Here is a 27,214-nt window from a genome sequence, read left to right on the forward strand (position 1 = left end):
GGCTTAATTTAGAATAATACTCCTGCAGCATTCGTCGATACTGGGTTGAAATAGGCCTGAAGCGTGGCGGTGGTTTGTCACAGCTGTGGTACGGTTAGACCTCAGGCGGAGGCCCCGCAGTAAGTCTCGCTACACACCTCATTTACATTCTATACCACACTGAAACCCCAGCTCATCGCTCGCTCTTTCCTTGACCTACTGTCCTTTTTGCAGCGTGAGAAAAGTGAAGAGAGTGTGAAACAGAAAAAAGAAATAAAGGAGAACCGAGAAAGTGAAGGAAAGCATGAAGGAAAAACACAGATTTCAAATAATTTTTCCATTTCTTTTTTCTGGGGTTTCTTGCCGTAAGAACACCACAGCCTGCATTGTGAAACCAGGCACAACACGATAAAAATCTCTTCTGAGTTAATATCCTAACCAGAGCCAGAATAAGCAACTGGACATTTTTGCCAATCGCTTGGTTTCTATCTTTATGATATTGCACTGGGTAGCCCCACCCCCTGCGCAATCTGATTGGTCCAAAATCCCACCCCACATAACAGTATAGATAGACCATCTTTCAAAAGTTGAAAGGGTCTGTAAGAATTTTATTGTTTTTGAAAAAAGTCTTGTGCTCAACAATGTTGCTTTTTTTTTAAAATAAAAAATACAGTAAAACAGTAATATTGTGTAATATTATTACATTTTACAATAATTGTAACTATTTTATTCTATTTTAAAATGTCATTTATTCCTGTGACGGCAAAGCTGTCCAGTGTTCAGTCACACGATCCTTCAGAAATCATTCTAATATGATGATTTGCTGCTCAAGAAACATTTCTTGTTGTCGATATTGAAAACAGTTGGGCTGTTTAATATTTTTGTGGAAACTGTAATAAATTTTTCCTTCAGTATTCTTTGATGATTAGAGAGTTCAAAAGAGCAGCATTTATATGAAATGGAAATCATTTGTAACATTGTAAATGTCACTTTTGATCAATCGTTACTGTATAAAGGTATGAATTTCTTTAAAAAAAATAGTACTGACCCCAAACTTTTAAACTATCGGTGTATAGTACTAAACATCAATTATGTGAGTAAATGACTGTGTGACTGTGACATGCAGTGATTTTAGGTTTGGTGTTTTTTGGGAATTATTATGTTTGTTTGTTTTTTGTATCGCAATATTTACTTATGTTAATTTACAAAATCTATTATTATAAATATTTACTTTATATATTTTAATTTAACAGCTTGGTTTAATCAGCTCCCACTTTTATGTTGATTGCGATTGAGTCTTGTCCACTGGAGCTCTCTGCCAATTTTAAATCGATAAAATGAATCCTCTGTAATGTAGAACAGTACGCCGTGGACAATTAGATGCATGTGATGCTCCGAGCAGCTCTGCTTCCACACGTTCCAGGAAGCTTAGTTGTGTGACTGTTGCACACATTCATGGTGTTGACCCACTAATTAGTTAAAGCACATGTCTAAATTCTTATAGATTTTGCATTAGCACAAATGAAGTGTTTGGTTGTAATTTCAGCTCGAGTCGTGTTAATAAAGGCCGTAGAAAGTTACAGTAATCAGATCAGTGGCCCGACACACACTCTCTGACTGAATGTGTCACAAATCTATCACTTCTGTATGAAACAACCAGTAAGGGCACATGTCACTGCCTGTTTATGCTCGCTTATTATTTTGGAGATGATCAGTAGTGCGTTAATGGCTTTGAGCTTTTCAGAGTTCAGTAGAACCAGCTTTTCTTTTCTTTTCTTTTCTTTTTTCCCCTCCATTTTTATTCTTCCCTTGTTTCTTTTTCTTTTCTTGTTTTCTTTTTCACCCATTTTCCTGTATTTTCTTTCTCCTTTATTTCTTTTTTTTTCTTTCCTTTTCTTTTTTTGGTTTCCTTATATTTTCATATTCTTTTACAAAAAGACCATAAAGAGCCTTTGAAGGGACATGACATGGATTTTTTAAATTATTATTTTAATATGTCCCTTGATGTTCACTTATAATGTTAATAAAAAAAATTGCACAAAAAAAAATATTTATGCAGAAAAATGTCTGAAATGACCCGTTTTTAAGGCTTGTCAGTAAACAGCCACTGTTATGATTGGTTAACGTCATTGCGTAGGAAACAATATCAATGCCACTCGCTATTGCACATGAATAAGTGTTTTGAAAACACCATTAAAACAGTCATTTAAAGACAAAGCATTATGAATTAACTTATGTTTTGTGATGCAGCTGCTGTCAAATCCAGTACAGTTGGCTGCTTCATCTTTCAACAAAAGATTTTTTGTGAACTCTCCATTGTGTCTCGTTAAAACAAATTGATCCGAAAAAACATATAATCCTTCAATGCGATCCAGGACGCCATTAAAAAAAAAAAAACATCCACTTGTTCCTGATGCTGGGATCCTTCTGAAGTCTGAACAGAGACGCAAATGAGCTGTTTAAACTGGACGCGTCAAAGCAAACGTTCTTCACTCATCCAACTGTCCTGTTGACGACAGACTCAACCTGAAGTGTAGATAACAGTGATTATAATGGGCTCTATTTGCTTTTGACGCGATGCTTGGATCCAGTGTAGGCATATGTCAGCCGTTAAGCGACAGAGTGCCAGTGGGTGGGGCCTATGGTGCGATGATGTATAACGATTCATCGATGTCTTGCTCTGGAGGAAGTCATATACAAATGCATGTGACCAGTCACAAATCCCACAATTTCCAAATGAGCTGTTTTTGGAGGTTGTTTAAATGCTTTGTTTATAATGAGGAGGATATTTTAATGATACAAAGACCTCTTATATGTCAAAAGATCAAGACAAATTTGATTTCTCATATCCATGACTCCTTTAAATCGGTCCAGGATATTTAAGACAGTTGGTCTAGTTCCTCATGACTTCATCAGCATTGAGACTTGGCTGAGAATAATGCAGTAATGACTAGACCAAGGATTTTCTTTTGTAAAAGCTGCAAGATTAACATTTTATTCAGAAAACCAGATTTATTTCCATTTTTTTTTTTTTTTTTTTTTTGTTGAAGTCATTACATTTATGGAGGAATGCATTTCTGTTCTGCTTACTGATATCTGTGAGCTTCACCTCCCTGAATTAATGAGGGTGGTCTTCGCTGTGAAGACGGATAGGAAGGAATCTGCTTTTTTAGATGTGTTCTTAGTCATTGTGCGACCTCTGGAGTTGTTTTTAATGTGGCCTTTTCTTGTGTTGGTATAAACAGATCTAGCACATCAAGACAGGCTCAAACTAACCATGTCCGCACATACAGCATGCACACGTTTGACATGGTGTCCATGGCAACATTAATGTGAAAAATACTGCTGTTTTTAGTGCTCTACACCGTCCTCGGCTCTTAGCTGTCCTCTGTCATCCGAGGGCATTGTTGTCTGGAATTCTTTTCCTCGCACTCACAGGTCACATTATGACATGGTTACAGTGGTAACAGTTTTATTACATTTTCTATGCTTGTTAGCATAGTGACACAAGAGATGGGTCATGTTGGTCAACTAACTTACTAATAAAAAAACAACAAAAAAAAAACACCTGTCCAGTTCAGCATCTGTTTTACTATTATAATAGTCTCTGCCTTGCATGACTACTGTGGTTGTAACCCTGATCAGTGGAGTTGAATAGTCACTTAAAGAAGACCAATAAAACCATTTTTCGTCTTCGTATTGTTAATTACTCAAGGCTTCAGGTGTGTGTCAGAGAGGTCACAGGAACACCACAGTGTCACCACTAACATGATGAACAGGCACTTAACCTGACACAAACACGCTTGCACTGTGCTCTCAGTTAGTTTCATTCATAAAAAATGTAAACCGTTTCTTCAGTTTTAAGTTCAGGAGGCCAATTTCTTATTGAAATATTGTGAGGTCTCAGTTTCTGTATGTTTTGCTATGTAGGGCTGCCCTCGACTAAAGATTTTTCTAGTCGACTAGTAGTTGTTTATTTAAGCGATTAGCCGACTAATCGCGCGTTTATATTAATAAGCCATAAATCTTAATAACAAGCATTTAATTGCCTATATATTACATAGCCTAATCAGTGCTCAAACGCACGCATAAAGTTTGCCACAGCACACCGGCAAATGTAATGATTATGAGTGTGTCGTGAAAAAACATAAGAAGATTGTCTAAACATTTTAATAATTTATTGATAATGTTTTCTGTTTTTGGCTGCAGAGATTAAGTCATGATACTTACTCGTCCTCTCCGCAGTAGCTACTGGACCTGCCTAGCTACCTATATGCCCGATTATAGATTACATAATCTGAGAATATTTTTTTTCCATTTGAATTTGTTTATTTGATAGTAGATATTTGATGGAGTATTTTAAATTAAATGCAAGTGATGGCGCCGGCGCCAGTATGTCATGCAGTAAGCGTGCTCTCCACATAAAGACTTATACGTCTAATAATAGCGGATATTTATCTAGATGAACATTAGAGCGAGCGGACTTGTTTCAAGTGATTAGCCATATTTGAGGTTGATGAATGATAGGCGAATGTTTGGATTTCCTGCTGTTAACGATCTGTCCATCACAGACTGCGTGATTTCGCAACTTCCTGTGGAGGGTTTTTTTTTCTGCGACTAACAGACTAATAAAATGTTGGGTGACCAAACCTCTTCAAGTCAACTAACGTTTAGTTAGTTATGTGTCAGATGTGGTAAAGAGCGATACCATTGCGCAGCATTTACTACAGTAAAGTTGACTGAGGCCCCGTTTACACGTACATGGTTATTTTGAAAAACGGAGACATTTCCCTTCGTTTGCACCCTTCGTTTACACGCAAACGGAGGATTCGCCAATGAAACCGATTCTTTCTAAAAACTCCGGCCAGAGTGGAGATTTTGAAAATCTTCGTTTGCACGTTTGCATGTAAACAGAGAAAAACGGAGTTTTAGGCAGCGACGTCACGGAATGTGACCATTTTCGGGATTCTGATTGGCTAAGGTGGGCTTGAGCTTCTCGTTACACTGCCACCTACAGGTTTGGCATGCTCTTGACAGCATATACACAGGTTTGTGTGCACGATGTTATTTTTGAAAACGAAGAGGGGAGAAATGTCCGTTTATGAAAATAGCCATCCACGTGTAAACGTAGCCTGAGTGGGTCTCTGAGCTGGTGTGAGTGAGTGGAGGCGGGGCTAATTAGCATATTCATGGTTTCCGTGTATAATAAATGAAGGGTGGATTGCATTCAAGCTATTTCAGGCATGAAGAATTTTTTTTTTAATATGTCATTTTGGTGATCAAAGATAGTGTTTATGGGGACTTTAACAAACTATAACTAACACTAATCGTTGACTGAAAAGAGACCCACATGAAGCACAGATGTACTGGAGGTAGTATCTGATTATTTTATGCTTAATTCGTGTCTTCTCCAAAGCAGCGATGCAGTAACGAAGAGCAAATTCAAAAAATCCATCCTTGGCCAGTCGTGACATACGTCGCTTTCATACGTTTGCATGTTTGGTCTTCCCCACCAGCGAGTGTGGGCTGATCGTATACACTTCGAATGCTTCCACCCACTAGCTGTGTGATGTGACGCGTTCTTCTCTCTTTATCTGGCAGCAGTGTGAAGCAGTCACCTCCTGGCATCTTCCGTTCAGTCCTGCTGTCATCAACACCATCAGACTGACAGAAAGAGAGTGTGTGTGCAAACAGCGTTATCCCGCCTCGTTCCTGTTACGATAGGAGCCCACACACTCACACTATTTTTTTTCCCAATGCTTCCCGTGCTCCCTATCCCAACCCCCCCTCCCCCCCCCCCACACACACACACGATCTCTCTAGCCTCCTTTTTTATCTTTTTCCTCATTTATATTTATGTTGGAGTGTCTGGAACACGTGCGGTTTGTTTATAACGGAAATCTCACTCCCCCTCTCCCACTTCGACTTATGCAGTGTTTTTTTCCCTATCTTTTCCGCGCGCGCACACACGGATCTGAGGACGAGGGGGTGAAAACCAAGCGGATTACAAAGCCAGTTTAATCTGGCTAAGGCACAGAGGGAATTTTCTCTCCCTTTTCCTGTCCCCCCTTCCATCTCTCTCTCTCTCTCTCTCTCTCTCTCTCTCTCTCTCTCTCTCTCTCTCTCCCGCTCTCTCTCCCGCTCTCTCTCCCGCTCTCCCTCTTTCTCCTCTGATGGTGACAGAGAAGGTGACTGAGGAGCAGTGGCTCTGATTGGTTAAATTACGGAACAGATGAGCTGGCCATACACAGGCAAAAGGCATTCGTTATCTCGCACAAGACCTCCCAGCCCCTGCATTATCAGCCATTAATGCGCTCACTTCATATTCGCACTGGATTTATTGCTTCAGACTTGCGAAAGGCAAATGGAGTGACTTCGCAGAGCTGCTTTACCTCAGCACTGAACACCTGAGGGGCGCAAATGACTGTTTGAGGTATCACAGTTTATGTAATGGAAGTCTAAATGATAGTCTGGAGTCAGCGGACAAAGACATCTGTTATTTTACCTCAGGCCAGACCGCCTCCTCCTCCTCCTCCTCCTCCTCCTCCTCCTCTGTTCTCATTCCGTGTGTTTCAGAGTTTAAAGTGACATCTCTCATGTCATGTTATGACATATCGCCCCCTTAAGCCAGAGCAGGAAACCCCCTTTTGTTCTCGCGACTGACTTCTGTTAGCTACTGGAAACAGACGCGTTAAACTTCTGGAGCAAGTTTACAGGCATAATGGGGGTGCAAGCCAATTAAACAGTGCCATTTGACAGCATGACAGCATTTGATATGTGATCTGGCTGGATTGGAGAACCGATGATACTTTTACGATGACACTCTTCCGTCACTAACATGTTTTGCTGTCTCATTTCTCATCCGTCATCCATAGCAAAGTAGGATTTTATCACTAATGGTTGACGCTAATTGACCAGCCGATTTACTAAATTGCTGTGCTAGTCTCTTGTATCACTCTACAGTCTTTTTATTCTTAGACAATAAAAGCTCAATATTAATATTTAATCATGTCCTTTATTTATTTATTTAGTTGATAAGTAGGTGTGATATAAGCAGGATAATGTTCAGTCAGCAGATCATTATCCTATAAAATAAAAACCTTGTAAGGGTGATAATGATCATCCTACTGAGTTTTTTTGTGTGATAATTGTCAGCGTTATCATTGCATTATCACAATTTGATCACAAACTTATTTTATTTACACACACACTATTAGCGTTATAATTGCATTAACACAATTTGATCACATACTTATTTTGTTCACACACACACACACACACACACACACACACACACACACATACATATATATTATGCATTGACCAAGTCAGGGGTAACACTTGATTGGCCAAGCGGACACTGGTTTCAGACAAAGTCTATAAGCTCAAATTAGCCAAATATCGGCCATACCAATATAGTTTTCTCTGTTGCACTGTTTCTTCTTTCCCTCTCAGTCACACTCTTTCTATTTTTCTCACTCTTTTATCCTTCTATTTCCCCCCTCTGCCTTCTTGATCTGGGATGCCTGGGGGACGGAGAGCAGACAGGACCCGTCTCCATGGCAACAGCTTCTGCAAGCTGCTGACACCCATCCCCTCTTGGCAAAAGGGGGGGTGTTCAAAAGGGGGGAGGGAGAAACCATAGAGGGAGTATGAGAGGGAAGGGTAGAAGCAAGCAACACTATTCCTTCTCTTGGGACTCGGCGGCCTGTGCGTTCACTCACAGAATTAGCATAGAGGAGGAAGGGGGAGGGAGAGCTTGGAATTTTCTTAGGTGTGTGTGTGTGTGTGTGTGTGAGCTCGTTTTAGGGGGTACGACTCTCCCCAGGGTCTTAAAGTCTCTGGTTCTAGGTCAGTCTGTTGCCTGGAGGTTTGCACTGTCATTGTTCGTATTATATTGTGTTTTATTATTTTTAAGTCTCCACAACGCTTTGAAAAATATCCTATGTAACCATTGTTTCTGCCAAATGTATTTGTTACTATTATAACTTAAACTTGAGAGAGATAGATTATTAATCGGTTATTATTTATTTTTTATAATATAATATAATATAATGTAATATAAAATAATACTGTTTAAAAGTCTCCTGTGCTTACCAAGGATGCATTTATTTAATCAAAAATATATTATTACAATTTAAACATGTTATTATTATTCTAATTTGCTGCTCAAGAAACATTTCTTATTATCAATGTTGAAAACAGTGCTGATTTTTGTGGAAAATATGTCTGAACATGCAACATAACATAACAACATATAACATAATATAAAAACATATAACATCTATTTTTTTTATTATATTAACAATTTTCTACTTTTGGGGTCTGTTTTGATGTTTTTGTGTAAAATAATCATAATGTGCATATGTCAAAAGTATAAAACAATTAATAATAATTTCTGATGAGATCACTTATATAACCGCTAAGAAACAATTTTGGCTGATCTCCATTAGTCAGCTCTGAAATTTAAAAACAACTAACAAAATATCAAAATCAACAAAAGAATCCTAAAGATCTCATACAAATTTATTATGATTTTACAGGTGAAATAACTGTAACAGTGGTGTTGTAGCAGTAACTAAATGATCAAAGTTCCCCGGTATACTTCGAGGCTACTGGTTTTCCACGATGATTCTCAAGAACATGCCTTTATAATGCCATTTAGATGTTTCACAAAATGGGAAATGTTTTTTTGTATGTTGTGTTGTAAATATGCTGTTAAAATGATTTGTAGCTTTGGGCATCTAGCAATCACACTCTCTAACAGCAGTATGTCAGCGTAGACATGATTACAAATGACATGGAAGTTCTTTTAAACATTCTCCATGTGTGCATGCATGAGCTTTTCCAAATCAGATCCAGAAGTTGGATGGAAAAGGACCATTGATGGGAGGGGAGGGGTTAAACATCTAAAGGAAAACAAAGATCACTCTAAATGTATAGTTAATGCCTAACACACCCTACAACACACACACTTTTGCCTCTCGTTGCGTAACGCTGTCTCGCACGCACCAACACAACGGAGGAGAGTGAGCGAGCAAGCGAGCGAGGGATGAAATTCCATGACATTGAGGGAGTGATAAAGCTGTATGTGCTGTGGTGTTTGGCATGGCCTGCAGGGATATTTTGAGGTGTGTTGTTATTTATTCATGGAGATGCTGGTGCAGGTTGCCCCAATGACATGCAAGTGCCTGTTCACAGTCTGCCAGCTGCGGAGAGGAAGCCCTGACAACTTTATTCGACTCCACGCTCTTTATCTGCTGTATCTGATCAGGGCCAAAGAAGATTTAAATGCCAGGCGGTTGTTCTTAAAGTATTAGTGCTAGTATTTTGTTGAAGAAATGATGGGATTGCACACCCAAAAATGAAGACTGGACATAATTTACTCACCCTCATGTTGTTCCAAACATGTATGGCTTTTTTTCTTCTGTGAAACACAATATATAAATTGTCTATACAGTGAAAGTCAATGGGGTCCAAAACAACTGTATGAACAAATAAAAAAAATAAAAAAAATATTTTCAAAATATATTCTTTTGGGTTCCACAGAAGAAAGCCAAACAGGTTTGAAAGACATGGGGATGAGTAAATGATGACAGAACTTGTTGGATGAACTCATTATTAATTTTTTATTTAGCAACGTAATTGGATTATGTCAAGTAATTTATTTACACATAAACCATACAACATGAAATTAAAATCTCAAATAAGACAGGGAAGTGTATTTGCTGCACAGAGCGCCCCCTGTTGCTATTAGCACTGTATTACATGCAGGCAGTTTCATAGACCACCAGAATGATCAGTAAGGCTTGAGATGTTTGTGTCCGCTGCCCTGTCAGCCCATCCTCTGAGCTCTTGCACTCTTTACGGGGCGAGCTCCGGCTTTACTCTGGATTAAGAGATGTTGTGACCGGTTGTTTATCTGACCTGTGTGCTTGCGCCCTGCTGAGGACATTACTAGAGAGCTTGCTCGGAGCACACAGGAGGTTCCACACCAAAACCGGTCACTCAAACCGTGCTTGTCCAAATTATTTTGGTCATAGAGAGGTCATTTAAAGTTCAAGGAAGACTTGCTAGTGTAGCAAAATCTCTACCAGTTGACCGCTAATATCGCCCAACTATATCAGTGGTGATTGAGATCTCATGGAGAGCCAAAAAAGTAGTTTATTTTTGTTTGGTTGTTGTCTTTGCTAGATCGTGAACCTATTAAAGAGGGTCCCGTTGACCTATCAGAGGTCTTCTTGATCTCTCCTACAACTTGTTTTGCCTGTCTGCTTAGTTGAGAAGTTTCTTGTAGTGACAAACAGTTTTGTATAATTAAATGGTGTAGTTAGTAACTTTACCACAGCCAAAATCCTTTTATTAAGAAGCAAATGAGTGAGAAGACTGAGTTTTAATCCTGCTCCCATATATAATCAATCTTTCCGCTGAAATGTAATTTGTTATCGTAGTTAAAGTCGTTCTGCATTTTAGCCCAAGCATTCCAGTATGAAGTGACGTCGTATCCCAAAGGCCCACAGTGTTCACCCATATTCATTTACAATAGCGGCTCACTTCAAAAGCATGAGGAGGATTTGTTGCACGTTTGGGCTCAGGTCAGTATGTAAGGAAGGAGTGTGCTAATGTGCAGGGTTTGCTAGAGAGTTGCTAGAAATTAGGTGACTCAACTGAGTTTAGCAGGCTCATCCCAACGTGTCGGTTTTATGAGCATATTTTTTTCTTTCTGTCCCTCTGCCAGTAATACAGTCATACCTTGGTTTAGAATGGCATAGGGTGTCACCATACTAAAATTTCAGTAGTCAATTCAAATGCCTGTAAAAATTAAATGATTTGATTTGAAAACTCATTTATTTCATTATGAAAGTTAAATATGTTAAATATTAATATAAATATTAAAAGATTCAGTTAAAACTGTGACATGTAGCCTTCAAGTATTTCTCAGTTAATTAGATATTTTTTCAGGTTTTTCAATTAGTCAAGTAAAGATTTGAGCAGTTGAGTAGTTTTTTTAGCACTCTTGAATATTACCCTAAATTGCATGAGCAGATCTGTTACACAACAAAATACACAAATCCAATAAATAAGATAAAACTTATTTTTATGTAAATTTTGGACAGTTTGTTTTCCATTAAAACATTTTTATTATTTCAATTACATTTTATTATCTACTTTGTAACAAAGCTTCAGAACTTTTAAAATCGCTATGGTAAATTTATACACTGCTTGGCTCTTATTTATAAAATATATTAATAGTTATTTTAAATAATGGTTCATGATTTTTTTATATATAGCAAATCATAAGACTTCTTTCAAAAACATGAAAACACCTTGTCACACCTGTGCCAGTTGGTGGAATTCACATTATATGTTTTAAATGTTTATACCATGGTCTGTCTGAATACTCAATTCTGATTGGCTGGAAAGGTGTGCTATAAAACCATTTAATGCACAGGAATTTCCAAGTCAGTTCAATTACCGTTCTATATTAATGTGCTGTTTTAATTGAAGCACACATACACATACTTTACGTCACACAGGGCTCGAAGATCGTGCTGTGCACACACAGAAATATTCAGGAGCACAGAAACTTAACACTGCCCTGTGACTTTTATCAATAAATACTGAATCGCTACATTATATTTCTCAGCAAAGAGGGGGTAACGTTGCTGGTCTTGAAGTGATTAAACTCACAGCTTCGTTGTTAATAGAGAGACACACTGCACAGATGCAGGTAATTCACACACCTCTCTCTCTCTCTCTCTCTCTCTCTCTCTCTCCCTCCCCCCCCCCCCCCCCCCCCCCCGTAATAGTTAATTAATTCAAGTAAATGTAATCTTACACACTACTTTATCTATGTGATTTAAAATGGGCAGATTGCTAGATCTAACGAGCCGTAAGATATAATATATCGGTCAATATATATAACAGCTTTAAGTTGTCAATGCTGGCAGATGACCATGGTATAAGTACCATGGTACCAGCGGGATAATACCAGCAGGATAATCCACGTTGTGCAGTGTGCATTAAACGATTTTAATGCACAACGTGGAGGCATAGAACCACTCGACGCAAAACGGAGGATTATCACTTACATAAACTCGTGTTCACTGGAATGTATGTGGACTGAGGGAGCAAACAGTGTACTGTACATAATATACCTTTTTTCAGTCCTGCCTTGTATCTTTTAGCTGGGCCATTGCCTGTAACTCTCCCCGCGACTACGAGTTTAAAAGTGCACTGCCTTATTTTGCATCGCGGATTTTCCGTGGGCCAAAAGGTGCGCTCTGAGGTGCCATCTACCCCCTCTTACCCGGGTCACAGAGGAATTGGACACTGTGAGCGCAAACCAGAAACTCTGTGCTCGGTGCTCTCCCGGTACTGTTCAACGTCCCTCTCCTGTTTCTCTTCTGCATAACTGCCTCCCTCCCTCTCAGTGCCTAATTAATGGCATTAATTATCTCCAATTAGCAGTGTGGTCTTGGCAGCCGTTTCTGTCCCCTCATTTCTTTTGTTTCACAGAGGTCTGTGACATAGTATTCTCCCTGTGGGGCTGTCACCGGCCTAATGAAAGGCTACAAGGCCTGGCTTTCACCTCTCTCTCTCTCTCTCTTGTTCTGTTAGAGTACTTCAGCATGTTAGCCTCATTAGTAGTAGTTCACAGTGCCTGAGTTAAGTTTGCCGAGATGGAATCTGCTGTGTGTTTTCCCATACAGGTGTTTATCTCCGTGTCTTATCTGTGGAAGGTGATAGCGAGTGGGTCAGTGCTCACTGGCATGTGAGGCTCATGTGAACGGACATGCTCGGGGACATTGGTGTGTTTGCGTTAAAACCGTTTCCAGGCCTGAACATAATGCCCTGATGAACGTGCTTTGGCTTCAGCTTTGGTTAAAGTAACATGTTAGCAACTGTTTTGAAGAAGATTGTCAGTATATGGGATTCATGTGCTTCCATCCAATAAAGGATGAGGATTGTATTTGTATTGACGAAAGTAAAAGTGGATGAGAATGATGTCTCTCTTAGCTTTAAGATATTTCAAAGGACGCCCGAAAGCTATGGGAATTTGATGGCTAGTTGTTGTTGGTAAAAAAAGCTAGTTTTAGTTTAGTGCCTCTCATTAATTTCACCCATCCTCTTATATTCTTATATATTTTTCTTCTTGCCATAGCTCTACACATATGACTTCTAGCTAAAAACAAACATTAAACAGGCTACATTTTAGGATGGAAGCTGTTCTTTAGCACAGACAACCTATAGAAACTGGGTTTAGGCCCATAAACTTCAGATACATAGGACAGATGTTGAGGTTCTGGTACCTCTGTGCTTGGAGTTGCTTTAGTCAGTGGACTAGCCTCACCTCACGACCGACTTTCACTTCACTTTCCTTCACAGATTCTTACACATGCACATCTCCCATTCGGTTAACGACACATCTGTCCTGTCCTCAGCTTGATTATGCATGCAGGTCTTTCCAGCTAATCTTTATAGACTCAACTCCAGCTGCACAGAAGAGTACAAGAGAGATGGGAACAGAGCGAGAGGGTGGAGAGAAACGCGAATGAGAGGAAAGCAAGGATATGGAAGCCACCAGAGAGAATGCCATCAGGAGAGAGTTGGAGAGGAGGAGATATGCAAAGGTTAAGGATGCTGGACTGAGCTGAAGGGTCTGATTCTCGTCCTCCCACTTTGCCTGCTGAATCATTTTTAATAACTTGCACAGCTGCTTGAAGGTCTTTCCTCAAATAAGAGACTATTTACTGCAGCCAGGCATTCAGGGATGCCACAGGTCCCGCCACTTGGCCCGATAACAACCCCCCCCCTAAATTAGTTGCTTAAATAAACAAAATAATCCTACAATAGTAGACATAATCCCTTTACATACAAATAAATAGCCATGTTTTATAGAAATGTTCACAAAACTAAATGAAAATGTTGTATGTAAGATAACGTTAATTAAGTTGTAGGTTATGTTTCTAATGTCACAGGGTAGCCTAATAATCTCAAGGTTTACTGCTTACACGATTCTTTTGTAGTTTGGTGTACTAAAGTGTTGTTCTAAAATAAACATTCACGAGTGTACCTTATTACTTCTTCTCACTGCTGATTCCTGATGGTTTAGGACGAGTCGCCCACTGTCGTTTCAAAGAATAGTATACGGCGAGCGCGTCAAGCATAAAATGCCTCGTCCACTTGGGGAGGCGCGCGCGCAGTCAGAGAAGAAGAGATAAAAGCCCACCCACACTGACAACTGATTGGTTGACTTACCGAAACGGGCCAATCAGGATGCTCTCTCTCGCTCCCTCTCCCTCTCTGCCGTGCGCGCGCTACACGGTTTGTAACACAGTCTCTGTCTCGCATGCACACTCTTGCTCGCTCGCTCTAGATTCCGGGAGATTTTAACTAATTTGCGGGCATCATGGAGCCGCTATTAATATGCGGGAGACTCCCGGAACTTCTGGGAGACTTGGGATGTCTGTAGGTACTCTCGCATATAGGCCTAATAGTCAATACGAATGGAATGTTATTATGTGTCATGGAACATTGCGCTCCCCAACTCGCGAAAGGTCGGATGTGCTCCATCTTTTGATGGATTCAAGGTTTTCTAAACAAAACTTATGTAAGACACAATGTCATTAGACACAATCCATGTCATTAGAATCAATGTAATTAGACACAACGTGCACACAGTGTAGGCCAATGCTTTTTTTTTGTTTGTTTTTTTGGTGATGACGGTGACGAGCTCAGACCCGCGGTAGGCATCATGTGACCGCGGTATTGCGGTAATACGGTAACCGCCCCAGCCCTATCCGTGCCATGCATGATTTCAAACCATGACGTCTTAGTGTATTACCAACAGTAACCTTGGAAACGGTGGTCCCAGCTCTTTTCAGGTCATTGACCAGCTCCTCCCGTGTAGTTCTGGGCTGATTTCTCACCTTTCTTAGGATTATTGAGACCCCACGAGGTGAGATCTTGCATGGAGCCCCAGTCCGAGGGAGATTGACAGTCATGTTTAGCTTCTTCCATTTTTAATGATTGCTCCAACAGTGGACCTTTTTTCACCAAGCTGCTTGGCAATTTCCCCGTAGCCCTTTCCAGCCTTGTGGAGGTGTACAATTTTGTCTCTAGTGTCTTTGGACAGCTCTTTGGTCTTGGCCATGTTAGTAGTTGGATTCTTACTGATTGTATGGGGTGGACAGGTGTCTTTATGCAGCTAACGACCTCAAACAGGTGCATCTAATTTAGCATAATAAATGGAGTGGAGGTGGACATTTTAAAGGCAGACTAACAGGTCTTTGAGGGTCAGAATTCTAGCTGATAGACAGGTGTTCAAATACTTATTTGCAGCTGTATCATACAAATAAATAGTTAAAAAATCATACATTGTGATTTCTGGATATTTTTTTTTAGATTATGTCTCTCACAGTGGACATGCACCTATGATGACAATTTCAGACCCCTCCATGATTTCCAAGTGGGAGAACTTGCAAAATAGCAGGGTGTTCAAATACTTATTTTCCTCACTGTATATATGAAGAGTTCAGATGCAAAAGCCTCTAAGTGCCATCTGAAATTTTCTTCTAGAATGATCATTTTTATCAAGCTCGTATATTTAAGTTCAGTAATTTCACTTAAATGACAATTAATAGGTAATTTTCATTGCCATTTCAGTGAAATTACTGAATTTAAATATACAAGTTTGATAAAAATTATCATTCTAGAAGAAAATTTCAGATGGCACTTAAGAGGCTTTTGCATCTGAACTCTTCATACATATATATATATATATATATATATATATATATATATATATATATATTTCTACTCAACCTTGTTGAGTAGAATATGGATATGGTAGTCACACAATTTCATTCTGATACTCTTGGCATACTGTGTACACTCACAGTACTTTTTAGTATGAGCCACGTGTGTCTATTTTCTCAAGCTCTGTGAACTGGGTGTCGAATATTAGTTTTGCAACTGGTGTTGAGATGTAAACCCCAAGTGTTTATGCGAGCATGCTCGAGTGTTTGTTTACTTGTGCAGCGGGTATTGAGTACCGTGCTGAAGCGTAATACCCGAGAGAGCGTGTGTTGTGTATGTTTATGTTTACACGAGTACTGTTATTTAGTGGCTGGTGTAGAGGTGTGTATACCGAAATGAGCTGCTGTTTAATGGGTTGATGAGATGATGGCAGTAATCAGTGAGCAACGAGACGAGCGCTGAAAAGCTTGGTCCCTCCCTTCTCACATGCATACACACACACATACACATGCACACGCTCTCCCTACTGGCGGATGATTGACGGCCTGAGGGTTTTAATGGCACTGTAGAGGGAGAGCTGAGGTCGGAGTTGTCATGGCAACAAGACGAAGGAGGCCTCTTTCTCCCCCTCTTCCTCACTCTCTCTTTATGCACCTGAACAGAGCCGAATCTTACTCGCAGGACTGAGTTTTCTCTCTCTCACACACACACACACACACACACACACACACGCACACACACACACACACACACACACACACACACACACTGCAGTTCTGGTGTCCCTCCCCTCTGTCCGCAGTATACACAGTGCTTTGTGTGTGTTTAAGCGTGTGCATGTGTGTGTGAAGCCATATCTAGCCACCGCAGTCTCTCTCTCTCCTCGTAAAAGAGCTGGAGCCCGAGCGATAATACTCTCTGGTCGCCCCGGGTTACGGTTCACCACACGCCCCCTTGCACTGCTGTGTTAGCTGGGATTGGTTGGGTTGGCGCGTGTGTGTGTGTGTGTATGGCACAGGGGGTGATGCTGTATAACAGCTCTATAAGAGCCACAGATCTCAGGCGAAACAGGGAACCAGACCCTGTTCACAGACACTCACCTCCCTTGAGTATTGGATCGGTACCAGCCGCCAGTATCACAATGTATGTGTGTGTGTGTGTGTGTGTGTGTGTTTACAGGGTTGAGCAAACTCAATCTCAGTCCTTCTTCCTGCCTCATGAGTGTGTTTGCGTCAGGGCTTAAAAACCAGGGGAGGGGGATCAATCTGTTCACTCCGAGCAGAATCAGTATTTTAACGTTTCTGTTCTGTTCAAAATTCCTTCTGAAACATTACCGTTCCGAAAACGGTTTGATTTGAAAAAATACCAGTTAATAACACAATTTCTTTTTACCTTTTTGCCTTATACTTTATACAAGAGCTTAGATAAACCTCGTAAAGGCCAATGAATCCTCAAACTGTTGGCAAAACCTCGTACAGTAGCTCCAACCGCCTCAGACGTGAATGAAGTGCTGAACACATTTTGGAGACCGTCTCCGCTTGTTTGTAGTGCAAGGGTAAATAAAGAACTGCGTTTTCTTTATTAAAAAAACAAGATGTTTGTAAAGGTTAATGTTTTATGAATTAGAAGTGTGGAGAAGAGTTGTATTTGCCATCTAGTCGTAGCCAATACAGTCTGTGCATAGCGCTTTGTCTTTCATAATAAGAATTTGAATAAGATAACAATATATAAGATTTTGGCCAAATGTTTTAAACGACAGGAAAAAACAAAGCGCCCACATATCTACAATAAAATTTGTTATCAGTAAGTTGATTGTAATGTGATGCAGTTGCTGCCTCAGATGCGGTTCTAATGACTGACAAAAAAACACATTTTCGACATTCGCTGGTGAAAAACCTCTTAACTCCATTTGAGCTTGATTTTGGACAATTTACCATAATAAAGCCACAATACTAACTTGTTTAATTTTTAAAGTTTTTTTTTATTTTATTTCCTCAATAGTAGCAGTTCTATACTAACCTGCAATTTTCACTGGTTTCAAAACACTTTTAAATGTAATTCTTTAAAGTTGTCATGAAATCAAAATTGACCCTATTTACTTTGTTTGCACATATTAGTGTTGTGGTGAACAATTAATCCGTGCAAGTTAATACACAGAAAAAAATTGTTTGTCGTGGTAATCTTTTATCAAAATCTGAAAAGGTACTTCTGGTCTGGAATGGCGTTCCTTCTCTGATGACGTCAGTTTGACGGATTGGGTTGAAAATGCTTAACCACTCCCCTCAAACCGTTAGTCTGCTATGAGCGAGAGATGGAGAGGAGGAGTGCTAAAGTAAAACCCTGCCCTCTATTCAATATTTCGTTTCATTTGGAAATATTTCACAACACTGGAGAAAAGTTGTTTGCAACTACCGGTTCACGGGGACTTCAATGGTTGGTGACATCTCCTCGAAAAAAAAACTCCTGAGATCCAACATTGCTATTGCGACTTACTTGCCTATGATGACTTGACAACGGAGCGCGGGCATGTCACTCATGTTGGATGCCTCAATGTCACATTTGCATAGAATTCATAATTGGTTCACTGCCAAATTAAAATATTAAACCGAACGATAAAGTAATGTTTTTAACCTGTTAATGGTAATTTCAAATTGTTCAGAACTATTAAACTTGATATCGTTTGAATTTTTTATGTCCTTGTTCCTGTTCGTTTCCAGTTTTCGTTCCTTGAACCGGTTCAGAGCCCTGGTTTGCGTAGGTTAGGGCTGGATGATATAGCTAGGAAGATTATATCTTGATATATTTCAAACTTTTTTCTTCAAATTTCGATTTTTTTATTTATTTATTGTTACCAAGTTGGTTTGAAATTTTTATTGCAAGAAGTAAAATACAGTTAAAAAAAATAATCAAGCCTTGTTACCCATACTGTTTTTTTATTTTTTATTTTAGAAATAAAGCACACGGAAGAATATTTAATCATTTCCATATTAATTTTTATTTTTTATTTTTTATATTTATATTATGACATTTTGTTACATGAAAAGTGACACTTTCTGTTAACTATTTACTTCTGTGTGGACTAAATGGGTTTGAGCAGACTAAATGGTTGGAAAAGCTTGGTATACGTCACCTAAGAGAATTCTAGCAGTTTCACCGGAAGATCAAGTTATGATATTTTGATCAAAAATGTCAAGGTTAACAAATATTGTAAGAAATTAAGCTTATGCATGGATGACTTGTTTACAATAAGATCAGTAATGTTCATTTAGAAACTAAGTGAATTTTCCTTTCATGCCGACTTTAACATATTTGAGTGTTGATACAAACAAATGAGGGAATTATTTCATTCGGTTTTTAATTAAATCATTGAAAGGGACAGTTTGAGCTAATTCACAGAAATGAATCAATCTTGCCAAATCTAATGGCTCTTTTTCTACTGCAGTTTAAATGAATGCTGTCATGCTTGTGAGAAACAAGACAAGAAAGAATTGTGAAACTAATGACACGTTCTTTAGAAAACTTAATGGCCTAATAAAAAGCATTTTAAAATCATCATGATTTTAATTTAACTTAATTTTATATCGCCAGCAGCATAATTTTTTTAAATATTGAATATATTTCAGGGACATGTGCAGTGCACTCAAACATTTTATGATTGAATCATAATTTGGAATCAATTCATTTAAATCAACTATTAAAATTATTTGAAATGTTTCATAAAAATGAATCGAACTCACCAACTTTAAAAAACAAACAAACAAAAAAACATTTTTTGCTACTTAAGTTTATGGTATATGACATCATCACAGTCTTGGCAATGTCATATTTGCGCGAGATGCACGACAAGGAGGAATGGTGAAAGAAGTCTAGGAAAACTTAATTGACAAATAAAAAGCACACTAAAGTCATCACAATGTTGCCTAATGTTATATCATGAGTATTTAATATATCATCCAGCCCTAGTGTGTGTGTGTTTCTGGAGTATATGGGAGGAGTCATGCTCGATAAGCTCCGCCCACTGACCCCAAGGTTTCTGCTTGTATGAGAGAGAGGCTGTGTGAGTTTGTGTATGTGTATGTGTGTGAGGTCAGGGGTGGCGTGGCTGTTTGTACGACGACTGTAGAGAGGTTTGAGTTACAGCAGGGGGAGGGAGTGTGTGAGCCGACTGCCAGCTCTTGCTCTTTAATCCTCCCTCTCTTTCTCTTTTCCTACTTTCTCCTTTATCTTCCCCCTTTCACTCCTTGTTTAGTCTCTTTTTCTCTCGTTTTCACTCACACATACACAGACGCACACAATGTGCCTCGTCTCCTATCCTCTCTCTCTCTCTCTCTCTCTCTCTCTCTCTCTCTCTCTCTCTCTCTCTCTCTCTCTCTCGCTCTCTCTCTCTGGTAGAACAGGGCAGACTGGCAAACACACAAGCCCCCAGCAGCAGACTGTTAAAGAGGTTTGAGAGAGAGAGGGAACGGGGCCAGCGGAGGAAAGGGGCCCCAGTCTCTAAGTGTTCCACTAGCTCAGGAGATTCCACTTGAGTCTCCTCTCGCTCTGTTTGCTTGTTTTATGCCCCCTTTACAAGGGGAAGTATGTACACAGATACACAAGAGCTGTGCTGTAGTGCAGGCGTTTTTTTCTGATGCAAATTAACGTCTCGTGTTAACAACACACTCCGTGTTGAATGTGCAGGTTTACCGAGAGTGATCTTACTTGTGTATTAACTACACACTGATACTTACATTATGCTCTGTTTAAGAGCCGTGTAGTGAGGTTGTACAGCTAAAAGCTTTGTTTGCGGTAATTAGACAAACTCCAACATAGCAAATTTGGCCTATAATGTTTGTTTGTGGTCCGTGTTGTATTTTGTCTGCTTAACATGGTGTTAAAGCTTTTGTTTGGTAAGACAGTTATAGATCAAGATGGCCATAAAAGAATGGTAGAATCTAAAAGAAGATTAAGTAACTTGAATGATTTTCATCTTTATAAATTGTGCATTTAATATTTTTAACCAATATATAAAGACTTGACGGGGACATGTTATAGCTGCATGATTGATCATGTAAACACCGCTATCTCGATTCAATCACCCAGGCAATGTCATTCCTAAATTACAACGATTTGCCTGTCTATTAAATAGGGGTGGGAATCTCTAGGCACCTCACGATTCGATTCGATTACGATTCAGAGGGTAACGATTATCGAATATTAACAATTTTTTTTTATTTATTTTTTTACTACTTGGTACTTTTAAAGCAAAGTATTTATGATGACCCATAACAAAGTTACTTTCAATACTTCCTCTATTAATTTTATTAATAAAACAAATGGAAGTGATTTGGCAAGTCAACTGTAAGGTTACATTTGCCAGCATATGTCCCAACATAGCAAAGAACCAACAGGAAAATAAATGTGTGCCTGTACTAGCGGCGTACTTGTAGTAAATTAATACAAACTTCAGCATATTCTGAATCTCTAGCATTTAATAATAGACTTCTAACCAACATCCTCTTGTTATTTCCAATGAGCAATATAATCCTTCAGATAAAAAACATTTTGCTGTAGCAAATTCACAAACAGTTTTCGTGTTGGTTTCGGGGAATAGATAAAAGCTCGCCCGCACGGGGAATAGATAAAAGCTCGCCCACACTTACAATTGATTGGTTGGGTCCTTACATGCGCTTCGTGAGGCTCACTAGCACACACGCGTGACGCAAGGTCTCTCGCTCCCTCTCTCTTCACGTTCTTCTCCCGGTAGACGTAGAATCCACAGCTAGATCAATGAGTATAGAAGCCCTATGATTACAACGAACGACCATCATTTGAAGTGTCACAGTTCTGAAATTATCGTACATTATAGGATTTTTTTGTCATTATTGATCGTACATCGTACAGAGGTCAAAATTATCGTACAAATACGATAATTATCGTACGTCTGGCAATACTGCCACAGACTGTCCGCGCCATAGGGGTCCGCGCACTGCACATCCGCTTAAAGTTCCGCCTTTTCCGTTCCTTCAATATTACGTTATTAGAAAAAAATAAAAAACATTTTTTAGAAAATCGATTTTTGAGATTTGTGAATCGATTCAGAATCGTCCGCATCGCGATGCATCTAAGAATCGATTTTTTCCCCCACCCCTACTATTAAAACTTTGACAAAAAGTGAATGAACATTCAAATCTGCGCTCGCATTGCCGCTTATCCCAAGAGAGCAGTTGTCATGTTGGTACGAAACAGCTTCACAAACAGTCTTTTTAACCACACAGTATTGTTGTTTCTGTGTTAGAAATATTCATATTATCACAGAAGAACCGAGATAAACACTGTGACTGATGTCTATGAAAGTGATCAAAATAGAGCAAATCCTTCTGAAAGTAACTTGGTGCTTCAAATAATGATTGTATCAATTACAATGTTACACCAGTTGGTGGCGACAAGTGACTTAAAAATGTATGTCATTGAATCATTCATTAATTCAAGAGATTCGTTCAAAAACGCTGATTCACCCATTAATGAAATAAGTGAAGTATTTATGAGTGAGTCATTGAATCATACATTCAAACAAAAATAAAATAAAAAAATAATTCAAATATTCAAATCATTACAATTAATTAAAGATTTTAAATAGACTGCAGCAATTAACATTACATTACCTCTAGTTATTTTGTTTAGTTGTCGCTTGTGTTTTCAGAATCATGGAAGAAATTGCGATCTCTATTTGAAACAAAAAAAATTGTGATTCTCAATTTATCCAGAATCGTGCAGCACTTTCCATAACACGAATTACCCAGATATCAGCATCAATCAAAGTAAAAGTAGTATTAGTGTAATATCAGTATTGCATTAGGGTTGACTAATTCTTTATCCCTATACTAACTTGTTCCCTCTTTCTGTTTCCCAGAGTGCAGCAGCAGCCCCCAGCCCCGTAATGGGCAACATGCCCCCCAACGACGGCATGCCAGGCGGACCCATGCCCCCTGGTTTCTTTCAGGTAAGCACAGCTGGTTTCATTCTCTTCCTTGCCTACTTTTCCATTCATCACCCTGTCACGCCTGCACTCCATTCATTCATCCATTCCTTCATTCTCTCTCTGTCTGTGCGCGTGGGCTGCTGGTGGGTCTGTCTGTGGCTGTGGGCGGCTTGACAGCAGCCTGGAGCTCTGCTATCAGAATGAGATCATTCCCAACTTTGCCTTTTTCCACTCTGGAAAAAAAAGTCCTCTACCATCCAATGGTAAGATGGAGGTTTAGAGCACTAAATGTTAGTGGAAATGGCTGTAGTTTCATTTCTGGAGCTGTATTACTCTTCCTATCTCAAGTCTTTCAGATCCCAAATGGAAATCGCCATGGTTACTGAACGGATAAGATCTGGAGTTAGGATGTTTCTGTAATACGGCTCCCATAATGAATCGATGGGAACAGTTGCTGACTGATGATCAATCAACTGTGTTACAAAACATATTTAACTGTGAGTGTGAGAGAGATTGAATGGGATGCCCACTTTTCATGTGCTTCTGAATGAGTTTTTCCTCTTTAACAAATTTTGTTGTTTCTTTCTTCCCTGCTAAGATCTTTCCTTCTCTTTCTTCATCATCCCTCCATCCATCTGCTCGCAGCTTTATTCATTCCATTCTGCAGGCCGTGTTGTGTTCATGAAGGTGTTAGACGCGATGTCGATTTTTTTCTTGTTCTGAAGAAAGTGTGAGTGGTGTTCATCTATGGAAAACGGCTCTTTCGTCTATGAAACATTGCTGCCGTGATGCTATGGTGTTTCTTTGCAGTTGCTAAGGGGTTCTGAGTGTTTTAAACAGTTGCTAGGTGGTTACTTGCTGGTACAGGTCAACAAAACCCAAGTCTTTATGATATTATGTTTTCTAGATATATTCCCTCCTTCATTCTCTGATTATTTTTCTGCCCATTTTATCGTCCACCAGAAGAAAAGTCACTCGATTTGAGTTAGCATTCGTGTCTGCAGTAAAAACAGAAATGTTACTAGGGATGCATGATATATTTGTACCATGTTATCGGCTGTTTTATGTCATTATTAATATTTAATTGATTGGCTGATTTTGTATATACATTTTTTTTTTTTTTTTTTTTGTCAAATCAATTTTTATTGAAACAATAAAACAATTACAGATTCCACAAGATTTTGGAAATTTAATTATGCTTGCTCATTTCCTTTATTTTTACATTTAGATTACATTTGGCATCACCTAAATGCTCACCTAATGTTAATCTTTAAAAACACTAATAATTTAATAACACTTAAATGTAATCTTTAGCATCTATTTTCACACTGTACATTTATAATGTTACATTCACCTTTAGCATTTTAAAACTTGATTATTTTTTTTTGTTTTATTCGTAAAAATTATTTGTCAAAATATTTTTTATATTTGTATAGAATTTTAATATTGCCCATTTGTCAGTTATAGGCCATAAGATGAAAATAATTAGTGACTTATTTGTAATAACCAGTTTTTAAATATCGTTGCATCCAGAATAGTTAGTGGTTTGTTCAAGTCCCTAATTCTTGGTGGGAGCACTAGTAATGGTGGTGCTAGTTATGAAATACTGAAAATCCTATTAACGTGCATACAAATTTCCTCTACTTGTCCTGCAGTGGAGATGTGGATATATTTTGTCAAAGAGCTTTTTTTCCTGTTTATTCCCTTCTGTTTACATGAAACATTGAGTTCGCATAACAACACGCATACAAGCACGGACACACATATCCTCATAATCAAACATGCTTGTACTCATCCACAGACCTTCCCATAATGCAGCGGGGGTGGTGGAGCGTTTGTTCAGTGATGGACAGGCCTGGCATTTGGCAGTGTTAGTGATAAGACAGAGTCGAGGGAGGAGACGCTTTCCACCGCTGTCTGGAATCTCCGCTGTATTGGGAGGGAAGGGTTGGGAGAGCTATATAGGGGAAAGGTTTGAGGAAAAGGAGGGAACGGAGAGGTGTGGAGGAGGTTTTTGGAGAAGCAGAGGAGTGCTATTTATATCAGATCAGCGCTGAGGGAGTGAGAGAAAAGGTGTGAGGTGTTCTCGTGTGTGTGTGTGTGTGTATGTGTGCTGCTCCTGAGATTTGTTTCTAAAGCATCATTGAGAGAACAGGACTGTGTGGGTTTGGGTTCATTCATCTGTTTACTAGTGATGCACAATATAGAAATTTTAGTTTAGTTTTTTTTTTTTTTGTAATGGCAGATAACCGGTACAATAGCAGAGATTATTATCTTTACTATGGTATGTGTTGATTAAATAAAAATACTGCTACAAACTAGGATTTTATGTTTCTGGTCAATTTAAGCATCAAACCAATATAATATACAATTTAAATCACTTTTACCAAAACGTACCAGGGTACTACAGTGATTTTTTTTTTTTTTTGTTGGGGCATTTACCACAGTAATACCATGTTTTTTTTAGTTATGTACCATAGAGTGTATTGGAATACCTTGTAAACTGACTTGAATCATACCTGAATCATTATTTTAAATTAAGATAATATAGTTACACTTTACAATAAGGTTTCATTTGTTAACATTAGTTAAAGGTCCCGTATTATGCCCCTTTTCACAAGATGTAAAATAAGTCTCTGATGTCCCCAGAGTGTGTATGTGAAGTTTCAGCTCAAAATACCCAACAGATCATTTTTTACAGCATGTTTAAATTGACATTTTTTGGGTCGCAGAAAAACGCGCTGTTTTAGTGTGTGCCCTTTAAATGCAAATAAGCTGCTGCTGGACGACCCAGGGGGCGGAGCTTCACGAGCTCACGCTCAGTCTCTCAGGACAATTTCATCTCACGGAATGATGATAATATCAGAAACTCTCAGTAACGGTGTTCATTTCGAGTCGGACAATAATGCCTACAGAGTCAGAGTGCTGTATAGAGATGAAACGGGTATAGTTTAGTAGTTTAATTACGGTTATTATAACGTATTTGTCATCTGCTTGTATGTATCCATTATTTATTAATAGCCTACAAGTCTGCTGTCTGAATGATGATCAAACATATACTGATGAGTTTAATAAAGTTTATTGTACATCACACAAAAGATGAAGCATCAGTTTTACTTCATCACCGTAAGAGCTGAGTAAACACAGTAAGTTATAAGAAGTGCGCAAGTACATAAACGAATTTCGGTAGAGTTGAGGGAGCATTCCTGTGGGCGGAGGTTAGTCAAAAAATGGTTCTAGTGACGTCATTAAAGAAGGAAGTAGAGGGATGTAGTCCAAACGGGCCTTTCGATGTAGGCGACTTCTGTTAAATAAAATATCTCGCTTGGCATTGAACTTTGAGCTTTATAATTTTACAGATATTATTTATGCTCTAACAGCAACATTACACACTAACTAAAGTTTGAAACATGGGATCACGAAGAACGGGACCTTTAATGTATTGACTAACATGAACTAACAATGAGCAATTAATTTGTTACTGTATTTGTTTAACTGTTCATTGTTTGTTCCTGTTAGTTCACAGTGCATTTAGTGTTAACAAATAATGTATTAGTAAATGTTGAAATTAACATTAACAAAGATTAATAAATGCTGTAGAAGTGCAGTTCTAACTAATGTAGTTAACTAATGTCAACTAATGAAACCTTACTGTAAAGTGCTAATTGAAAAAATGCAGATATTTGTCAGTGTGATCACAGATATACTGCACACCCCTGCTTTTATTATTTAGGAAGTCAGGTGGAGAGGAAGAGAAAGTGAATGGGTGTTACTCAAGGACCAAGATTGTTTAGCAGAGAAAGGCAGAGGCATTGAGCGGCAGAGTGAGCGCTATCACTGCTGTGTGTGATGAGGTGTAATGAACAGTCGTGACCTCAGCGCTACTACGAGTTAAAGAGGCCTTGAGCATCCCTAGACCCCTCTAATCCTTCCCTCAGACCCACTCTGAAAAAGGCAGGTGGCCAGGGAAAACACACATATGCTCACGTATTCCTGTTGTATCAGCGCATGGTTTCTGGGACAGTCAGTAGAGCAGCTCTCATGCCAGACCCTGCAGCGATCCACTCTCCCAGGGAGGTCAGAGACGGGTCACAGCTAAATCAGAAACCAAATCTCACAAAATCCAGCTCAAAAACTCCTTACCTCATGCATACTTTTATAAAACCTGCTTGTATCATTAAATTAATTGGTCACAGATAAATGTTGTCGCACGTCTTGTATGTTTCAGGCCTTTTATTCACACAAACAATAGAGAAAGGATAGAAATTATGAAGAAATGAGTGTGGAACTGTATTGAAAAATTTGGCCAGCTGCATTTGTGTACACTTAAAAATAAAGGTTCCAAAAGTGTTTTTTTTTTCCCAGCTATGCCATATAATAATCAGTTTGGGTTCCCCAAAGAACCTTTCAGTGAGCAGTTCTTGAAAGAACCTTTTATTTTATTTATTATTTTTTATACATTTTAATAATCTAAAGAACCTTTTTCCACTATAAAGAACCTTCTGAGCAATG

At 38.9% G+C, this 27,214-nt stretch overlaps 1 protein-coding gene across 2 annotated transcripts in view; it reads left to right on the top strand.

The window, feature by feature from the left end:
• The window catches only part of LOC311086507 (single-stranded DNA-binding protein 2), a 71,128-nt gene that overhangs the window by 30,221 nt on the left and 13,693 nt on the right, over window positions 1-27,214 (top strand). For both annotated transcript variants that reach the window (XM_084119421.1, XM_084119422.1), the window contains exon 5: window positions 22,634-22,723. In XM_084119421.1, the coding sequence (XP_083975547.1) occupies window positions 22,634-22,723 (90 nt within the window). The remainder of the gene's footprint in view (window positions 1-22,633; window positions 22,724-27,214) is intronic.

This window comes from Abramis brama (genome assembly GCF_963993115.1).
Source record: "Abramis brama genome assembly, chromosome: 7".
Classification (NCBI taxonomy): Eukaryota; Metazoa; Chordata; class Actinopteri; order Cypriniformes; family Leuciscidae; genus Abramis; species Abramis brama.